The 19,490-nt window shown below is 39.3% G+C and overlaps 1 protein-coding gene across 1 annotated transcript in view; it reads right to left on the bottom strand.

The window, feature by feature from the left end:
* The window catches only part of apbb1ip (amyloid beta (A4) precursor protein-binding, family B, member 1 interacting protein), a 29,866-nt gene extending 10,804 nt beyond the window's left edge, over positions 1-19,062 (bottom strand). Inside the window, exons 1-5 of the mRNA XM_020494620.2 lie at positions 18,887-19,062; positions 7,472-7,531; positions 6,335-6,422; positions 5,567-5,865; positions 4,357-4,434 (exon numbers count right to left, since the gene is read on the bottom strand). Of these exons, the coding sequence (XP_020350209.1) occupies positions 4,357-4,434; positions 5,567-5,865; positions 6,335-6,422; positions 7,472-7,531 (525 nt within the window). The 5' untranslated portion in view covers positions 18,887-19,062. The remainder of the gene's footprint in view (positions 1-4,356; positions 4,435-5,566; positions 5,866-6,334; positions 6,423-7,471; positions 7,532-18,886) is intronic.
* Between the last annotated feature and the right edge of the window lie 428 nt (positions 19,063-19,490).

Below are 19,490 nucleotides of genomic sequence, written 5' to 3'. Positions count from 1 at the left end.
GATCATTATCCTCTATGGAGCTATGGTGGTCGTGGTCTTGCTATCGCCCCATAAATAAAGCCCAAAATAGACTGGAATTAAGCTCACACATCCTGGCTCATGTGGCCTTGAACTTCCTGTCGTCTGGCAACAGATCCCGACTTAGGAAGCAGAGAAGCTTCGCAGACCATCCAGAGGTCAGCCAAGTTGTGTCATAAAAATGTGTCTTTCGAAGACGATAGCGTCGTAGAGGATTTGTCGTTTTAGATCAGGTTTTTCCCCCCCATCTCCTACGAAGAATAATGGATGGATGTGCACCATATGGTTAAGTAGTGTGTGTAATGGATCACTTATAGAACTAGGTGTCTTCAAACAAGTGGATTCTCAAATGAAATGTGCTCATTCTGGAACCTTGGCTTTCACCTTTAGAACACGTAAAGGAAAAGGCCTCATTGGCGTTTGACCACAGAGAACGACACTGCAGACCACTGAGAAATGAAACGCCTCTCTGCTCAGGACAGGTGTTTCTATGAAACCGGCCAGAGACCGCAGAAAGTCTGTTTCCTGAACCTTCATTCGTGTCATTTTATATTACCATTAGGCACATAGGCCGACATGACTGCAATGTTACCTAATCTAGTTACCTTACACACTGCTTCAGGCATTTACAAAAAAAATGCATTGAACCTTTATTTTGACATGGAGTCAGGATGAGACCAAGGTCTCTTTTACAGATGAGCCCTGTAATTACAAGCATATACACATCAATACAATATGAAAACAAAACAGAGATGCAATACACAGTCATGGAAAACAAGCACATTCTTCATTAAAAAGGTCCTCAATCAGCTGTCTGAAATGCCCTAGATGCACCAATTCACCCAATTTTAGAAAGTTTTGGAGATTATTCCACAAGTAAGCTGATTTACCTAACTCTGTAGACACCGAAGGAATTTCCAGAGTTAGCCATCCCTGAGACCGGCATGGTAATTCGTATGTCTAAAGCGGACGTTTTTGTAAAATAGCTTTATAAACAAAAAGAGAGAAATGCATCAACCTACGAGACTTCAAAGAGGGCCAACCTACTTTCCGATACAGAATGCAGTGATGTGCACTGAGCCTATTGGCCGTAATAAAGCGCAATGCGCTATGATAAACTACAGTACATACATCCAATGGTTTCAATGTATTGGTAGCTGCATTCATTTTTAGATGGTGTCCTCATAGTCTGGGACCGGCAGGAATGTTGACTGAGTGATCTGCTTTCTGTTATTTAGTGAGAGGCATGACCTATATCTAAATACAAGCTCATTTTTATTCTCTGCTTCTTAACTAACTTATATATGCCATTTCGTCAGTCCAGATGCACAGATATTTATAGTCTTCGGAAAGTATTCACACCCAATATTTTGTTGTGTTATAAAGTTTTTGTCAACAATCGACACACAATACTAATATACTGTATCTTGTTTACGTAAGTATTCAACCCTCTGTTAATCAATACATGTTAGAATCATCTTCTGCAGCGATTACAGCTGTGAATCTTTCTGGGTAAGTCTCTAAGAGCTTTCCACAACTGGATTGTGCAACATTTGCCCACTTTTCCTTTCAGAATTCTTCAAGCTCTGTCATATTGGTTGTTGATAACCATTTCCAGGTCTTGCCATAGATTTTCAAGCAGATTTAAGTCAAAACTGTAACTCGGCCACTCAGGAACAGTCTTCTTGGTAAGCTACTCCAGAGTAGAGTTAACCTTTTTTTGTTATTATCTTTCTGAAAGGTGATTTAATCTCCCAGTGTCTAATGGAAAGCTTACTGAACCAGGTTTTCCTCTTGGATTTTGACTGTGATTAACTCTATTCTGTTTATTTTGTATCCTGAAAACATTCCGTAACAATTACAAGCATACCCATAACATGATGCAGCCACCACTATGCTTGGAATATGTAGAGAGGTACTCAGTAATGTGATTTGCCCCAAAAATAACACTTTGTATTCGGGGCAAAAAGTTAATCGGTTTGCCACATATTTTGCAGTATTACTTTAGTGCCTTGTTGCAAACAGGATGCAAGTTTTGGAATATTTTATTTCTCTATAGGCTTCCTTCTTTACACTTTGTCACTTAGTTTAGTATTATGGTGTAACTACAATGTTGTTGATCCATCCTCAGTTTTCTGCTATGACAGCTATTAAACTAAATTCACCATTGGACTGAAATCCCTGAGCGGATTCCTTCCTCTCCGGCAACTGAGTTAGGAAGAAGGCTTGTGTCTTTGTAATGACTAGGGGTATTGATACACCATCCAAAGTGTAATTAATAACTTCACTATGCTCAAAGGTATATTCAATGTCTGTTTTTTTAGCATCTACCAATAAATGTCCTTCTTTGCGAGACATTGGTAAACGTCCCTGTTCTTTGTGGTTGAATCTGTGTTTGAAATTCACTGCTTGAGTGAGGGACCTTACAGATAATTGTATGTGAAGTTTACAGAGATGAGGTAGTCATAAAAAAATATTTTTGCACACACATATATGCACATATTATTGCACACAGAGTGAGTCCATGCAACGTATACTTGTTAAGCAATTTTTTTTACTACTGAACATATTTATGCCATAACAAAAGGGTTGAATACGTCTTGACTCAAGACCTTTCAGCTTTTCATTTTTTATTCATTTGTAAAAATTCTGAAAAACATAATTCCATTGTGACATTATGGGGTATTGTGTTTAGGCCAGTGACCAAAAATCTCAATTTAATCACATTTTAATTCAGGTTGTAATACAACAAAATGTGTAAAAAGTCAAGGGGTGTGAATACTTTCTGAAGACACTGTATGAGCAAGGACACAATCAATGTTGGCACCATCCAATATTCTTATGCATAAATCATCATATACCATTTTAAGTGTTTTGGAAAATAACAAATACTTGGTTTTACCTGCATTAAGTACCAATTTCAGTTCAACAAAGCCTTTCTGCAATGGAATAAAGGCAGATTGTAGCTCTGAAAGAGTCTGGTCAACTGTGGGGCAATAGCATACACAACTGTGTCATCTGCATACAGGTGTATGTTCAAATTTCTTGCAGATAGACCAATATTGTTTTTATAGACAGTAAAAAGTACAGGACCTAAAATCCACCCCTGTGGGACACCTTTCGTATTATCAAGGAAACTTGACTTAACACCATCAGAGAATACACATTGTGTCCTTTCTGTCAGGTAGTTTTTAAACCAATTAAATTATGCCTGATCCAGGCCAACTTCAGACAGTCTTTGAATTAGTAGAAAGTGGTCAACGGTATCAAACACTTTTGACAGATCAATGAAGAGGGCAGCACAGAGTTTCCAGAGTTTCCTACAATTTACCACATCATTTAAAACCAGTGATTCAGCAGAGATGGTGCTATGATTTGACCTTAAACCAGATTGATAAGCACTTAGAATGAATTTCTTAGCTAGGGAAGACATAAACGGAAAGTTGATAGGCAAGACAGTTTAGAGATCGGGCAATAAATATGTAGGTCGGAGGGGTCACCAGCTTTGTGGAGAGGAAGCACATGGGCAACCTTCCAAACCCTGGAGTTAGCACCAGAGATAATCGTCAGGTTAAAAGTATGTGTCAATGATTCCGCAATCAGGGGAACATAAAGCTGCAACAAGAAAGGATCAAGCAGATCAGCCCAGTGCATTTTTTTTTATAGTATCAAGCAAGGCGTCTAGTTGAAATGAAAACAAAGATTGACTAGAAGTTGACAGATCTTTCATTGAGTAAACTAGAGGCTGGGAGATGGAAGAGCAGTTTAACTGTTTTCCAAAATTAAGAGAGATCACCAGCAGTCTAAGATAGAACTTAAGAGTGTAGCTTGATTTTATCTTTCTTAATTGAAGAAGTGCATCTATTTTGCAATTGCCTGAAAAGCTGTCAATCCGCTACTGAGTGACAATGTTTGACCTGTTCCAATGTCATGTTATGATGCTGTATGACAGCTCATTACATCTATTATATAATATTAATGATGGTTTATTTTCAAAAGCATTATTGCGGTGAATCTGAGTAAAATTGTAGATTTCACAAACCAAGCTATTTTCTCTCTTGCTAGCAGTAGTGCCTGAAAGGCCACATGTGTCAGTAATTTAGCAGACGGCTGCTTTGAAGATGTGGAAGTGTCCACAAATCACACAGAGAAGGAAACCATTTTGTCCTATGTAAGGCAGACATCAATTATCAGGATGAATGGAAACAGAAAAGAGAATGATCATTTAGCTTGGCTGCTGTTCAGGGTTTTCTTTCCTTCTCCCCGAAATGCCTCTTTTGGTTGGTGGACAATGTATTGGATTTTGTATAGTGTTTCGTCCTCTGTCATGTTACTTACCTTTTTGACTTTGGCCTCTTTCAGCTTCTCCAATGCCAGTTTGATTTTGTCTGCTTTCATTTGTGCCTCTATTTCTTCCTGAAGGAAAATTAATGATTGTTTTTTAAGTAAGTGACATAGAGCACAGTAGGTTTATAATTAAGCAATAAGGCCCGAGGGGATGTGATATATGGCTAATATACCAGGGCTAAGGGCTGTTCTTAGGCACAACGCATTGCGGAGTGGTATATTGGCCTTTTATCACAAACCCCCGATGTGTCTTATTGCTATTATAAACTGGTTACCAATGAAATTAGAGTCGTAAAAATAAATGTTTTGTCATACACGTGGTATACGGTCTGACATACCACGGCTGTCAGCCAATCAGCATTCAGGGCTCAAACAAACCAGATTATAACAACAAATCCTTGCTACTGTATATAATGTACATTAGTCATATGTTACGTAGCATAGGTTATGAAAAACAGATGATGCTGGATGGCTATTGAATGAGGTCAGATAATGATGGACCCAGAGCCTTATACTGGATACATACATCTCCATGCAGTATATGTCTCTGAATGGACCAATAGCAAAGCAGGAGCTGAGTGATGATGGACAGTATTATGGGTAGTGTTATGTGTGACTGTGATGGATACCTGGTGTTTTTCACCTCCGTCGGCGGCAGTCAGGAGGACTGTTAAATGAATCAAATCTCTCACACTAACCCCTCTATCGATCCTGTTACTCTTTCCTCCCTATCTATGTGTGTGTTTGGTCCATTACAGACAGAATCCCTGCTCTTCCCTCTGAGGTATTGTAATAGATGCCCCAGTGGCCTGGGCCAGGAAACAATCTCACTATGACTTCACTGTGAGAAGGTGGTAAATACAACACCATCCTTCCCTGACTTCAAGTACATGTATAGCTTCATTATACAGGCCCTCTATCTTGCAAGTATCTGTTTCAAGCACCTAATGTAAACAATGAGTTTGTGTTGATCTAAATTCCAATTTCCAATTCCTTTGTTGTAGTCACACTAGAAAAGAGTGTCTGCTAGAGTAAAGTGAAAAAAATGTGGATATAATCAAATGAGTCTGTGCTGTCTCTGTCAGGATGAGATGTGGCTGACAGGCTTTGAAACGATGGTAGAGTGTAGCTTGTTCACTTCCTCTGTGCTCAACTAAAGGCCTTTAGTGCTGGCCTAGGTGTCGAACCTTAGCTGACTCACCGTGGAGAGCTTAGCATGCTGTGGAAGTGTAGGTGGCGAGAAAATGGGTGCGGGGGAGTCAGCTAGTGGGGCGCTAAAGGTGTTGGGGCCTCTCTCGGGTGAGGTGGGGGTGGAGAGTGAGGACTCTGGGTAGAAGCTGAGCCCATGTGAAGCGGGAGGTAGGTCCGGGTGCGGCGCTTCAGCCTCTTTCTGCCCTCCTAGCTCCGCCGCCAGCTTCTCCTCTGTATCATTGAGGTCGGCCATCAAATCAGCCATTAGTGCGTCCAAGTCATTTTCCTCCAATTCATTCAGGGATTCGACTGTGTAGAAAAGAGGAAAAACAAAATGAAGCTCAAGCTACAGTATAATAACAAAGGACATTTTGACCTTGCTATGACACAAGCTCCAGACAAATACTGCTTGTTTTGCACTGAGTGAAAGCCGGAGGCCTACAGCTATAATTGGTGTGTCGGCTGGATCTTAATCTCTGTCTGAAATTAGAGCCTGAACAGTAGCCAGACATATTCCAGAGGTATGATTAGTAACTCTATTTCTACCTCTCTGCGTCATTGGTTCAATCTTAATTTCTGGTAATTTTCTAGGTAATTGATGTCATTCTTCCCCAAGAAAAGTGACCCACTGGAGAAATAATAGGCGTCATACTTTACCAAAGTTAGAAAAGGCCGACGTTGGCCTCTGGGATTTTTAAACTGATATCTGAGACATTTGAACACTATATTTTTAACACTGGCAGTGTTTGGTAGGGACATAATTAGGCTTGTGATTTACCGTTCATATCAGCAAAGCCCATGGAGAAGTTCATTTCTTTGCTTGAGCTAGAAGGTGGCTCTGGGGGCAGCGTTTCAACCCCAAGACTCTGCAGGGAAAAACGAAGAGCAAAGGAGTTTAACAATAAACCAAAGACAACAACTCCAGTCCCCATGTAGCCATCTGGATTTCTAAATCCATTGTCTTGCATAGAGAACAGTTGAAGGACTAATGTCAAATTCATGAAATCAAATGAGAAATGACGTTCAATATTAGGTATCTCAGGCAACATGGAGTTTTAATAGAAAACACAAAGTGAGTGTCTTCATACAGTTATGCTAATGACCACCCTGCTTATGAGTTTAACATTTTACCCCCTTTCTTAAAGGGGAGTGTGGCTGTTTTGTTTTTAAAAACGGTGGTTCTCTCGCTGTTTCGCGTCTGCCTGGCAGTCTGAAGTGTCTTGTTGATCGTTGATCGTGTGCTTTAGTGTTACTGTCCTGTTTCTCATAAGCAGTGCTTTATTTACCTGTGGTTTCGGTCCAAATAGACAGGGAACATCGCTACTGTGTTGCCCATAGAATATCATTATTATTATGTTACTAGCAACTCTTCAACGGAATGAGGAGTAACACATGCATCCTTACAGGAAGATGGGGTCCATAATACTGACCATATTGTATTGCAGATCTGTGTGTATGAATAATGTATACATGTTTTTCTTGCGGGTTTGCATAATAGTCAGCAACAGCTGGCATTTGGGGGGGGGGGGATCACCTTGAAGAAATGAAGAGAGATGAATGCTATCTTCCCTGGTGAGCGAAAGCACAACAGTCATGACTACTGTCAGTTTGAAACTTAGGGACATGTATTGTGTACGGTATATTAGATTGTGTGAGATCCTTTTATCAACAGTTGTTGGGGATTTTATCTGGACATGTCTATCCTGTGTGACTGCTGGCATCCGTTGTGAAGATGTTTTAAACATGCAGCATGACAAACGTTACAATTCACGGGCATTTCTAACATTTATAAGAATGTAGAAACATTTGTAAGTATTTATAAAGGCTTATTCAGGGTAGTTGTTAATACAGTGTTTACAAAGGGTGAGTTACAAATGCCCAAGGCATTGCTGTTGTGTGTGTGGACTGAACTCACCTGTGTGAGGAGATCCATCTCCCCCAACAAGTCACTAAACATAGCGTCTATGTCGTCCATCTGTTGAAGACAAGTCAAGGGATGAGCGAGGAAGGACCTAGAACCTATCACATTGGCAATAGGTAACGTTGTAGATTGAGACTGATACATTACATCTCAGCACAAGAAAGCTATTTCCGACCGGAGAATGTTAGGAATGAGTTTGAGATTATATTTAAGATTGTCATGCGCAAACATACTGTGTCACCTTTGAAGGAGTGCACACTAACTTCGACACACACACATCGCATTTCTCCATTTCTGTGTTGAACCGCCAACTGTAGGAGATCAATACAAGATATAGAATGTTTTCATTCGTAATATGTAGCCAAGGGCCAAATGTTCTTGCTCAACCTCCCCAACATAGACTCCAGGAAGTAAAGCATGGTATGTATAACTCCAGGCATTCCTTCCTTGTCAAGACATGCAGTGCCTTTCAAAACTCCTTTTTGGGGAACTGCACGAGTACAACAAATTATGAAAGATAGTTCATTACTTGTTTCTTACGTTGTTTGGTTGATAATCCAATAATGTGGAATTTATAGAAAGTCAATCAATCAGATACTGGAATTCACTTCCTGGTTAGGCCAAACCAAAAAACAAACAAACGTTCAAACAGACCTTCCCCTTGCCCAGAAATGTTACACCTACTGTATATCACTGATATAGTATGTACAGTACGTTGATATCTTAGATTAGGGCTGTTGCTTTTATGCATTTGTAATGCAGACAGTGATATCTTCCCCTTCAATACTTTTAAAATGATCTCATCATTTGTCATTGCCTTGATTACATTCAAGACCACCTTTTAGTTTCTTAAACTCAGGAAAATAATGTGGATGATATGGTAAATTAAGTTAAAATAGTATAATTTTGCTATGCCCGGTAAATCATTATATTAACTGAGGGTAAAGGTTGAATGAGTAAGTTATACCACAAAATATTACTCAATCACTTTATTTAACTAGGCAAGTCAGTTAAGAAAAAAATCTTATTTTCAATGACAGCCTAGGAACAGTGGGTTAACTGCCTGTTCAGGGTTTGTACCTTGTCAGCTTGGGGATTTGAACTTACAACCTTTCGGTTACTAGTCCAACACTCTAACCACTAGGCTACCCTGCCACCCCTGAATTAGTTGCTTATCAAATTACTCATCAAGAAGGAAAATCCAGACCCACTTTTAACAGACATGATCAGATCCTCAGTTGTCATACTACGACTCCCATGATACTATTGTTGGCATGAGTGTGTAGGCTTAATTTATCATGGGGCCACCTACTTTCAACATCACGAGAAGCAATCCATTTTTATTGACTTAAGTCAATGTAATTTTTTGGGATTGGGAGCCATATCGAGAGCTACCGTAGTCATGATGTACATTATGCTGTCTCTTTCTCACACACAATATGTTAAGCCCCATTATCTGTAGTAGAACAAATGTTACGGTGTGCCGGACTGTGCAGTCAAAACACAAGTTGTGTTTTTCTATCGTAGAATATGGCTAATTTAGTAGTGATGTAGGATTGGTGAGTTGTATAGGATATGTAATTAAATATATTCATGCGTAATTCACATACAATTCATGTCAAATCCATAATTCATATCAAAACAAACCATTGAAAATAAAATGTTTTGTCAAGATGTAATCTATGACCAACTAGACTGGCATTCGACGAACGGTAACTTCTCAAGGAAAAATGTGATTCACTGCTTCATGCAAGCATCATTATATATAGGAACGTTAGTGATATCAAGTTTCTCTAAAACTATTTTAACCCATGACAGATTGAGCACTTGTTTGTACAGATAACACCTGTGTGTGTGGGTACGTGTGTTGCTCCCCCACCCTTGCTAGAATGTCCGGTGTGTCCCAAAACAGAGGGAAGTGGTTACAGGGCAACTTCCTCTTGCTTCTCGTGATGTTGAAAGTATTTGTGAAGGTTGCAGGAGATGGTAACATGCAATGTCTTTTGCAAGCACTGCAACTTTATACGCCTGATGTATTTGGTCCTCTCTAAATACCCCATGAGGTTAACATGATCATATATTTTCAATTTAACACTCAGAACACATTACTCTTATTTCACTCAAAATCTGATTATGGGCGAACAGTTGAAAATCCTATATTCAGTATTAAATGTGAGCAAATTCACGACATTACAGCCAAATGTAAACAAAGTTCCTTCTGCCCCTCAGATGTAGCCAGCCTGGTCTCATAGACGTAATATAGTAAACATAAATCCGGGACACTAAAACTAGTAAGACATGTTACGTTTGGTATGGTTACGTAAGGTTGATGTTGGCTAACACTTCCCCTATCCCTAACCTTAACCTTTTTAGCTAACCCTTCACCTAACCTTAACACCTTTAATGATTCCCTTCCCCTAACCCTAACCTTAACCCTTTAACCCAACTCCTCAACTTAACCCTAACTCCTAACCCCTAGCCTAGCTAACGTTAGCCAGCTAGCTAACGTTAGCCACCTGTTCGTAACATATTATACACTTTTCAAATGCAAAAAATATAGTAAATATTGCAAATTCATAACATGTTGTATATTTAGAAATGCGTAACACATAATACACTTTTAGCTATCCCCTTCCACTAAACCTAACCTTAACCCTTTAACCAAACTCCTAAACTTAACCCTAACCCCTAACCCTAACCCCTAGCCTAGCTAATGTTAGCCAACTAGCTAACATTAGCCACCTAGCTAGAACTCATAACATATCATACATTTGCAAAATCATAACATATAGTACTTTAGGCAAAATCGTAACATATTGTATATTTTGAAATTCACAACACACAATATGGTTTGTAATTTGTAATATATCATAGGAAATGGGTGATGGACATCCACTAATTATTACATACCATACATATATTACGAATTACAAACCGTATTATGTGTTACTAAATGGGGTCCCTCAGATTTACATACAGAATAATACGAAATGCTCTGAGACCAGGTTGCAGCCCAGTAGCAGGGGTGTGTGTGGTTACAACTGTTTAAGACAGCAGATGAAACAAGGAGAAAATTAGACAGAGCATCCTTTCTTACTAGGTTTCCCCCACTTCTATGCTCTGTAGTTGTTTTCCACTCTGCATTGGGTTTCTGTTTTGCTATGTGTTATGTCCACCCCAGAATATCATACAATAGCCATCTCTTGGTGATTTCTGGAAATGTCGGCAATCTACAAAACATACAAACACATTGTGTAGCTGATGTCAGTTTCCATTTGTGCTTGGACGTCACAGGAGGAAAGGATTAGTGTATTGGTCATTTAGATCCAGCCAGCTGTGTTTAAAAGCATCAATTTGAAGAGGATACTAAAGTGCACAGTGCCAAATCTCAACATTGTCTTTCTGAAGTGACTGAAAAATCACTAAGGGGTTGACTTTTCAGCAAACGGTCAGAACAGGGAAAGGGAAAAGGATACCTAGTCAGTTGCACAACTGAATGCATTCAACTGAAATGTCTTCTGCATTTAACCTGAACCCCTCTAAATCATAGTGGTAACTAACACCCTTAGCTTGAATGAGAGGCCAGTGTCAGCAGCTAGAGAATGGGTGAAACGTGACCTAACAACACCTACAACTATCTTTACGGCATATCATGTCATATCTTATGTATTATTTTGTTTCAACCCTAGGAAGGTCTGATGGGGATCCTTCATAAATACAAATTCCACCTCGCCAGAGAGGACGGATTGAGAGAAGCCAGGTACAATACTCAATCCGTCGGCTCTGGTTAGTGGTTATATTCCACCCTGAGCAAACATGGTAGAAGATATTCAACAGAAATCCGTTGGCAGCAGTGACCTAGTTTATGTTCAAGACTCTATTATCTGATTGGTGCAATAACCTATTTCTGTCAAGATAATCTGTGACCCCACCCCTCTACATAGAAGCCCAGAAAGCCATGTTACTGGAAGATGCGTGTCAAACCTCATAGCTTCATTTTGCTCATGATCTCCACCCATGTCAAGACATGGGCTTGAACACAGGATGTAGACAAACAAACAACTATTAAAAACAAACAGTTGAGTTGTAAGCTGCAAAGTGATGTCAGCAAAACCACTAACATCTATCTTAGTTGTGAGTTAACACCCATCATCCTGCTACATGAAATGTTGAGCAAGACAGACAGAGCATTTGTTACAATGACAGTTTGTGTAAACACAAAACTACTAGGTCATTCAACCATCGCATCAACTTGAACTGAGCTGCAATTCAAACTGTGTGTATGAGGAAGCCATTTTTCTTGAAATGTAGTGTGATCTTATCAACATGGAGGTTTGTAGACTCAGATGAAGAGTGCGCATGCGTTCTCAGGGGCGTCGTCCATCCCAAAAATCTGAAGGTGCACAAAGTACGTGAAGATGGCTCGGGGTGGTTTGTCAGTCCGGAAGTTGGAGAATTTTGCATTTTTCAAACACTTGAACGGCTTTTTCCTGCAATTCTATGTTGAAAAAAAATCTTTTTTTTTAATGCATATCTAAGCAATGTCTCTTCAGCTGTCTGGTGTTTTTTTTTTTTTTTAAGAAACAAAATATGCTTCTCTGTATCTCTGCTACAATCTAGATCAAAGGAATGTGAGTGTTATTCAGTACATTTCATTTTTGATAGCTTTTCTAAAGGTTGGGAGATTGAGAACCAATCAGGGCTAGCGAAAGCCAACATATAATTGCTAGGTGGTTCGTAGTATTACAGATAAACTGTAATACTGTCTTTTTATTTTAAACAGGACAAATCTGAAGGAGCACGTGCCCCAGTGCCCACAGGCATGACATCTCTGTCATTTCACTTCTTCTGTTCAGCGATCATCAACAAAAAAAGTACAGGAAAGAAACATCTTGTGTTTTAGGCCAAATATACAGAAGGTCTGCAGTGAGAATAGAAGTGCTTCGTGTTTGGCATTGAGGCGACCAGCATGACCAAAGCTGTGTATGTTTTCACAGTGTCAAGGCAGTGGGATAATGTGTTCCCGAACCTTGACCTGTTTTCCATGTCAATTGGACATGGTTGCCAGAGGCAGACCAACTCAAGCCATTGCAGGACCTCTGGGTAGGTATAGTGAATTATGATGAATTTCACATTTTATCGACAGCACAAAAGTAGAGATTTTGTTCTCAATTCCTTTTGGTATAATTTTCTATAACTTGTTTGTGTAGCTTTTTTCCTTATCAAAATACTGAGCAGACTTGAAGCTTGTTGTAACGGCCGTTGGTGGAAGAAGGTGAGGACCAAAGCGCAGCACGTGTTCGCCCTTTTATTAATGGAACTGAACACTGATTAACAAAACAACAAAAGAGAACAACCGACACAGCTCCGTCAGGTGCAAAACACACTAAACAGAAAATAACTACCCACAAACGCCAGGTGGGAACAGGCTACCGAAGTATGGTTCTCAATCAGAGACAACGATAGGCAGCTGCCTCTGATTGGGAACCATACCAGGCCAAACACAGAAATACAAAACATAGAACAAAACATAGAATGCCCACCCCAACTCACGCCCTGACCAAACTAAAATAGAGACATAAAAAAGGAACTAAGGTCAGGACGTAACAACTTGTACAGTTCCTTCACAATGTATTCACACCCATTGCCTTTTTTTTTCTCCACATTTTGTTTCCACATTTTGTTTGAGCTGTGAATTTCAAACAAAGAGCAGGAAGGTTTTCCAATGCCTCGCAAAGAAGGGCATCTATTGGTGGATGGGTAAACATTTTAAAAGCAGATATTGAATATCCCTTTGAACATTGAGAAGTTACTAATTACACTTTGGAGGCCAATGGTGACTTTCAAACAGTTCCAGAGTTTAATGGCTGTGATAGGAGAAAACTGAGGATGGATCAACATTGCAGTTACTCCACAATACTAACCTAAATGACAATGAAAAGAAGGAAGCCTGTACAGAATACTTGTACACAGGGTTCAACCAAAATTTGACCCTTCACTTTATCCTATCCCTTCCAAAAGACACACATACATATGCTGAGTTGAATGCAACAAACACATTTCTATCACTAGCAAACACATTCATGGGTGGTAATTCCAACATTCACTGACAGGCACTCTGGGATCTATGCAGATATTTACCTACATTAGCATATATCGCAGTGTGCCTTTAGAGTGAAAGTTGGAAATACCACCCATGACTGTGTTTGTTAGTGATAGAGATGAATTCATTGCATTCACTTGCATGGTTAGTCTTTATCTTAAAAAAAATTCCCACCTCTTTACATTGTTGTGTTACAAAGAGGGATTAACATGTCTTGATTTTAATTTTTGGTAATGAGCTCCACCAAATAGTCTGTAATGTCGAAGTGGAACAAAAATTCAAACGTTAGTAAAAAATATATATGAAACTAAAAACACTAATATATCTTGATTATGTAAGTATTCAACCCCCTGAGTCAATACATGTTAGAATCACCTTTGACAGCGATAACAGCTGTGAGTCTTTCTAGGTAAATTATTTGCACATCTGGATTGTACAATTGTACAATCCGTTATAATTGTACAATTCTTCAAGCTCTGTCGAGTTGGTTGTTGATCATTGCTACAAAGACATTTTCAAGTCTTGCCATAGATTTTCAAGACGATTTAAGTCAAAACTGTAACTAGGCCACTCAAGAACATTCAATGTTGTCTTGGTGAGCAACTCCAGTGTACAGTCGTGGCCAAAAGTTTTGAGAATGTCACAAATATTCATTTCCACAAAGTTTGCTGCTTCAGTGTCTTTAGATATGTTTTGTCAGATGTTACTATGGAATACTGAAGTATAATTACAAGCATTTCATAAGTGTCAAAGGCTATTATTGACAATTACATGAAGTTGATGCAAAAAGTCAATATTTGCAGTGTTGAACCTTCTTTTTCAAGACCTCTGCAATCTGCCCTGGTATGCTGTCAATTAACTTCTGGGCCACATCCTGACTGATGGCAGCCCATTCTTGCATAATCAATGCTTGGAGTTTGTCAGAATTTGTTTGTTTTTGCTTGTCCACCCGCCTCTTGAGGATTGACCACAAATTCTTAATGGGATTAAGGTCTGGGGAGTTTCCTGGCCATGGACCCAAAATATCGATGTTTTGTTTCCCGAGCCACTTAGTTTCACTTTTGCCTTATGACAAGGTGCTCCATCATGCTGGAGGCATTGTTCGTCACCAAACTGTTCCTGGATGGTTGGGAGAAGTTGCTCTCGGAGGATGTGTTAGTACCATTCTTTATTCATGGCTGTGTTCTTAGGCAAAATTGTGAGTGAGCCCACTCCCTTGGCTGAGAAGCAACCCCACACATGAATGGTCTCAGGATGCTTTACTATTGGCATGACACAGGACTGATGGTAGCGCTCACATTGTCTTCTCCGGAGCAAGCTTTTTTCCAGATGCCCCAAACATTCAGAAAGGTGACTCATCAGAGAAAATGACTTTACCCCAGTCCTCAGCAGTCCAATCCCTGTACCTTTTGCAGAATATCAGTCTGTCCCTGATGTTTTCCTGGAGAGAAGTGGCTTCTTTGCTGCCCTTCTTGACACCAGGCCATCCTGGTAGTTCCTTATTGCAAACTACCATCCTGGTAGTTCCTTAGTTCCTTATTGAAAACTGGATGCATGTTTTGGAATATCTTTATTCTGTACTGGCTTCCTTCTTTTCACTCTGTCAATTAGGTTAGTGTTGAAAAATAACTACAATGTTGTTGATCCATCCTCAGTTTTCTCCTAGCACAGCCATTAAACTCTGTAATTGTTTTGAAGTGACCATTGGCCTCATGGTGAAATCCCTGAGTGGTTTCCTTCCTTTTCAGCAACTTAGTTAGGCAGGAAGCCTGTATCTTTGTAGTGATTGTGTGTATTGATAGACCATCCAAAGTGTAATTAATGAAGTTACCATGCTCAAAGGGATATTCAATGTGTGCTTTTTTTATTTACAGATAATTGTATGTGTTGGGTACAGAGATGAGGTAGTCATTCAAAACTCATGTTAAACACTATTATTGCACACAGAGTGAGCCCATGCAATTTATGTGACTTGTTAAGCATATTTTTAATCCTGAACTTAACAAGGGGGTTGAATATTGACTCAAAACATTTAGCTTTCATTTTTTATTAATTTGTAAAAAAAACACAAAAAAACATTAAATGTCAAACATTATTCCACGTTGACGTTATGGGGTATTGTGAGTAGACCAGTGACACAAAATCTAAATTTAATCCACTTTAAATTCAGGCTGTAACACAACAAAATGTGCAAAAAGTCAAGGGGTGTGAATGGTTTCTGAAGGCCCTCTGACACCATTTAAAATGTATTTCTCCAAGGCTAAAAGTAAGCAATACAAAAGTGTCTGCTATATGGCATTTGTTGTGGAATTATAAATCAATACATAATAATTTAATAAACAATACTTAGTGGAATTAGAATTATGCATCCATATAAAAGGCATCCTTAAGGGATTGTTCACTCAAATTACAAAATTACAATGTCGTAGTTCATAGACTTCTTAAAGACGCGCTATGCAGAAATGGCTCTGCTCTCTCCTGGTTTCAAAAATTCTAATAGTTTGCCTAATTTCAGTTTATGAGACAAAACAAGCAAGTATTGTGTAGAGAATCATTGTACCATCTAAACTGCTTTTAAATATATTTTCCATAACCAAAATAATATTGTATTGTCAGTGAAAGATTTAAAAAGGAAACTTAAGAACATGAAGCATAGAAATAGCACACATAGAACATATCTTTATTTTACCCCAATTTCATGGTATCCAATTGGTAGTTACAGTCTTGTCTCATCACTGCAAATCCCATACAGACTTGAGAGGCATGGGTCCTCTGAAACACAACCCAACCAAGCTGCACTGCTTCTTGACACAATGCTCACTTAACCTGGAAGCCAGCTGCACCAATTTGTCAGAGGAAACACCATACACCTAGCGACCATGTCAGCATGCACTGTGCCCAGCCCACCACAGGAGTTGCTAGTGCACAATGGGACATCCCTGCCGGGCAAACCCTCCCCTAACCCAGACGATGCTGGGTCAATTGTGCGTCACCACATGGGTCTCCCAGTCACGGCCAGCTGTGACAGAGCCTGGACTCAAACCCAGAATCTCTAGTGGCACAGCTGACTCTGCGATGCCTTAGACCACTGCGCCACTCGGGAGGCCCCCACATAGAACATATCTACCGTTTCTTAGACTTGCTTTCAATGATAATGACAGATCAATAACACACATTTCCATGTGAGTTTGGTCAGGTCTACCAAAAAGTTACATATTGCAGCTTTACGGGTAAGGTCATTTTGGTGAACTATCACTTTAATTGGAACAAAATAACCTAAATGGAAAACAATTGCATTTTAACTTCTCTAGACAAGATACAAAAAATGCTGCATAAAAGTAATGTATATAATTATAATTATTTGATTTAAAACTAAGTTTGCATTAAATTTCAATTCTAAATGCATTAACTCAGTAACTGGAATTTGCACAATTATAATACAATTCAAGGATGGAATTCCATTCCAAGGGTGTTTCTTTTCTAATTCAAAATACATTCTAACGCAGACAGTCTAAATTCCAATTCAATTCAAATTCAATTCCAAGAAAGGATTTCTTCTTCAATTCCAATTAAATTAATATTCAGACTGTCTAAATTCCGATTCAATCCCAAAGGTGGTTCATGATCAATTCCAATTCAGACAGTCTACATTCCAATTCAAATCCAATTCCATTTCAGGGATAATTTTATTTTACAATTCCTATTTAATTCTAATTATGTTTTTTGAAGATTGCTGCAATTCCAATTCAACTGTCCAATTCTCCACCTCCTGCTTGAATTCCAGAATGGAATTTGGAATTTGAAATTAAATTGGAATTGACCCCAACCCTGATATCTACATTGTAAAGACTATGTAGACAACTAAAATATGGACCCACATATTCCATCTTGAAAAACTGTCACTTCAAAATAGTGTAATAATATGACAGTAACTTGCATGAAAACAACTCAAGATGTCAAACAGACCGGACGAATTTCAATTTGAGAGAAATGCAATCTATGTCAAAGTCTTCCAACATTCAGTCAAGACAAATTCTGCCTACTTCCTTCCGCATACATATGAAAGTTCAAATACGCCTGACCTTCTGAAATTGGTTTTCCCTCTGCTCACTCCTTCTCTTTCTCAATATCTCTCTCAAAGTATTGAGAGAGATATTTCACAAGTGATTTGCTTCTCTCTGTAATAGTGTCTGCATTCATTGGTTGTCATCTCAGCAGGAATTTCAGCTGCCAGGAGCCAACTTTCTGAACACCAATAGGGAGAAAATAACTACTCTACTGGTCTTCCTGGTGGAATTAGAGGCTAACCAAGTTCTTCTAGCCTGGCTCCTGAGTCATACATCAGCCTATATTTAGTTAATGGTCAACCCTAGTTGCAGAGATAAAACACACAAGAACTGTCACGATCCAGAATGGCTCATAGGAGAAGATCTCCTGTTTCTGTAGCATGAGGCAGCTTGATGTACAAGTACACCCCCTGGACAAGACGCTAGTCTATCGCAGGGCCTTAACCCCAATCTCTCTCCTTAATGCTGAGTGCCAACCAGAGATGCATCGGGTCCCATTTTATGACTCTGGTATGACTCGGCTGGAGATTGAACTCCCATCCTTCCAATCTCAGAGCAGACACTCTTAACACACTCTACCGTGGAAACGGTGTATTAGTGTGGGGAATGTTTTCCTGGCACACGTTAGGTCCCTTGATACAAATTGAGCAACGTTTGAACGCCACACCTTGTAGAATCCATGCCTTGAAGAATTCAGGCTGTTGTGTAGGAAAAGGGGGGTCCGATCCAATACTAGATGGGTGTACCTAATAAACTGGCCACTCTCTGCAACTCTGCCCTCTTTTAATCTGATATCAATACTATGTATCACTCAGGAAAACTTGACAACACAGACATATGTAATCTGACATGTCTATGGAAAGTACATGATGGGTGTACCTAAAAAACTGGCCACTCTGCAATTCTGCCCTCTTTTAATCTGATATCAATGCTATGTATCACTCAGGAAAACTTGACAACACAGACATACGTAATCTGCATGTCTATAGAAAGTACATGATTTTCACATTGATGGTATCTGACGTTTAGATGAAGACAAAAAAATAATTTGCTTAAGCCTGATGTAGAGAAAATAACGACCATGATTGACATTGACAAATGAGGAGATGATCCTATTGTTAGTAGAGGTACTCTTTCAGTACTTACTGTGAACGCAAGCAGCATTGGAAGACAATGGTTAGTTATATAGTTTCTTCAGTGGATCGAGTGGATCCCAACAATAACAGAAATGGAACTCACCTTTGATACCTGTGTAATCCTTTTTCACGTATCGATAGAATAATAACAGGTTATTGGACGTCAATTATGTCTAGTTTTCTCTCTAATAATACTGAACAAACACCACAACTCATGAAGGGTTGGGTGTGTGGAGTTGGACTATATCTGACTCAACAACTGTTACTTTAGTTTCCTGGTCTATGCGGAAGTTCAGGTCTAGACCTGTCAGTGCATTCCATCCAGAGCAGAGCTGAACACTTTTACAACACTGAGCTCTGGGCAGTGCCAAAGTTCGCATATCCACTTGCTTAACTGTAAAATAATGGTGAGTATGTACATTACTGATAGGCGTGATTTAGCATTAAAAGTTAGAGCATAGTCTCTTTTATTTTTCATGTAGTGCAGATCTAAAGTTGAAAACAATGCGTGTCAATGAGACACTTGAGGTTCATTAATGTTGATACTGGGAAAGGAGTGTCTGGAGAGAGAAATAGAAAGAGAGAAGGTAGAAGCATTGCAGCGATTGTTGAGGTGTTTAGGTTCAGAAATAATTTTCTCCTTTGAAAGTGATTAACAGATGAGTGGGTGTATGCTATGACATGTAAACCTTAGGGTTTATAATGGG

This window comes from Oncorhynchus kisutch, linkage group LG11 (assembly GCF_002021735.2).
Source record: "Oncorhynchus kisutch isolate 150728-3 linkage group LG11, Okis_V2, whole genome shotgun sequence".
NCBI classification, from domain to species: domain Eukaryota; kingdom Metazoa; phylum Chordata; class Actinopteri; order Salmoniformes; family Salmonidae; genus Oncorhynchus; species Oncorhynchus kisutch.
This window is presented reverse-complemented; position numbering and strand designations above follow the sequence as displayed.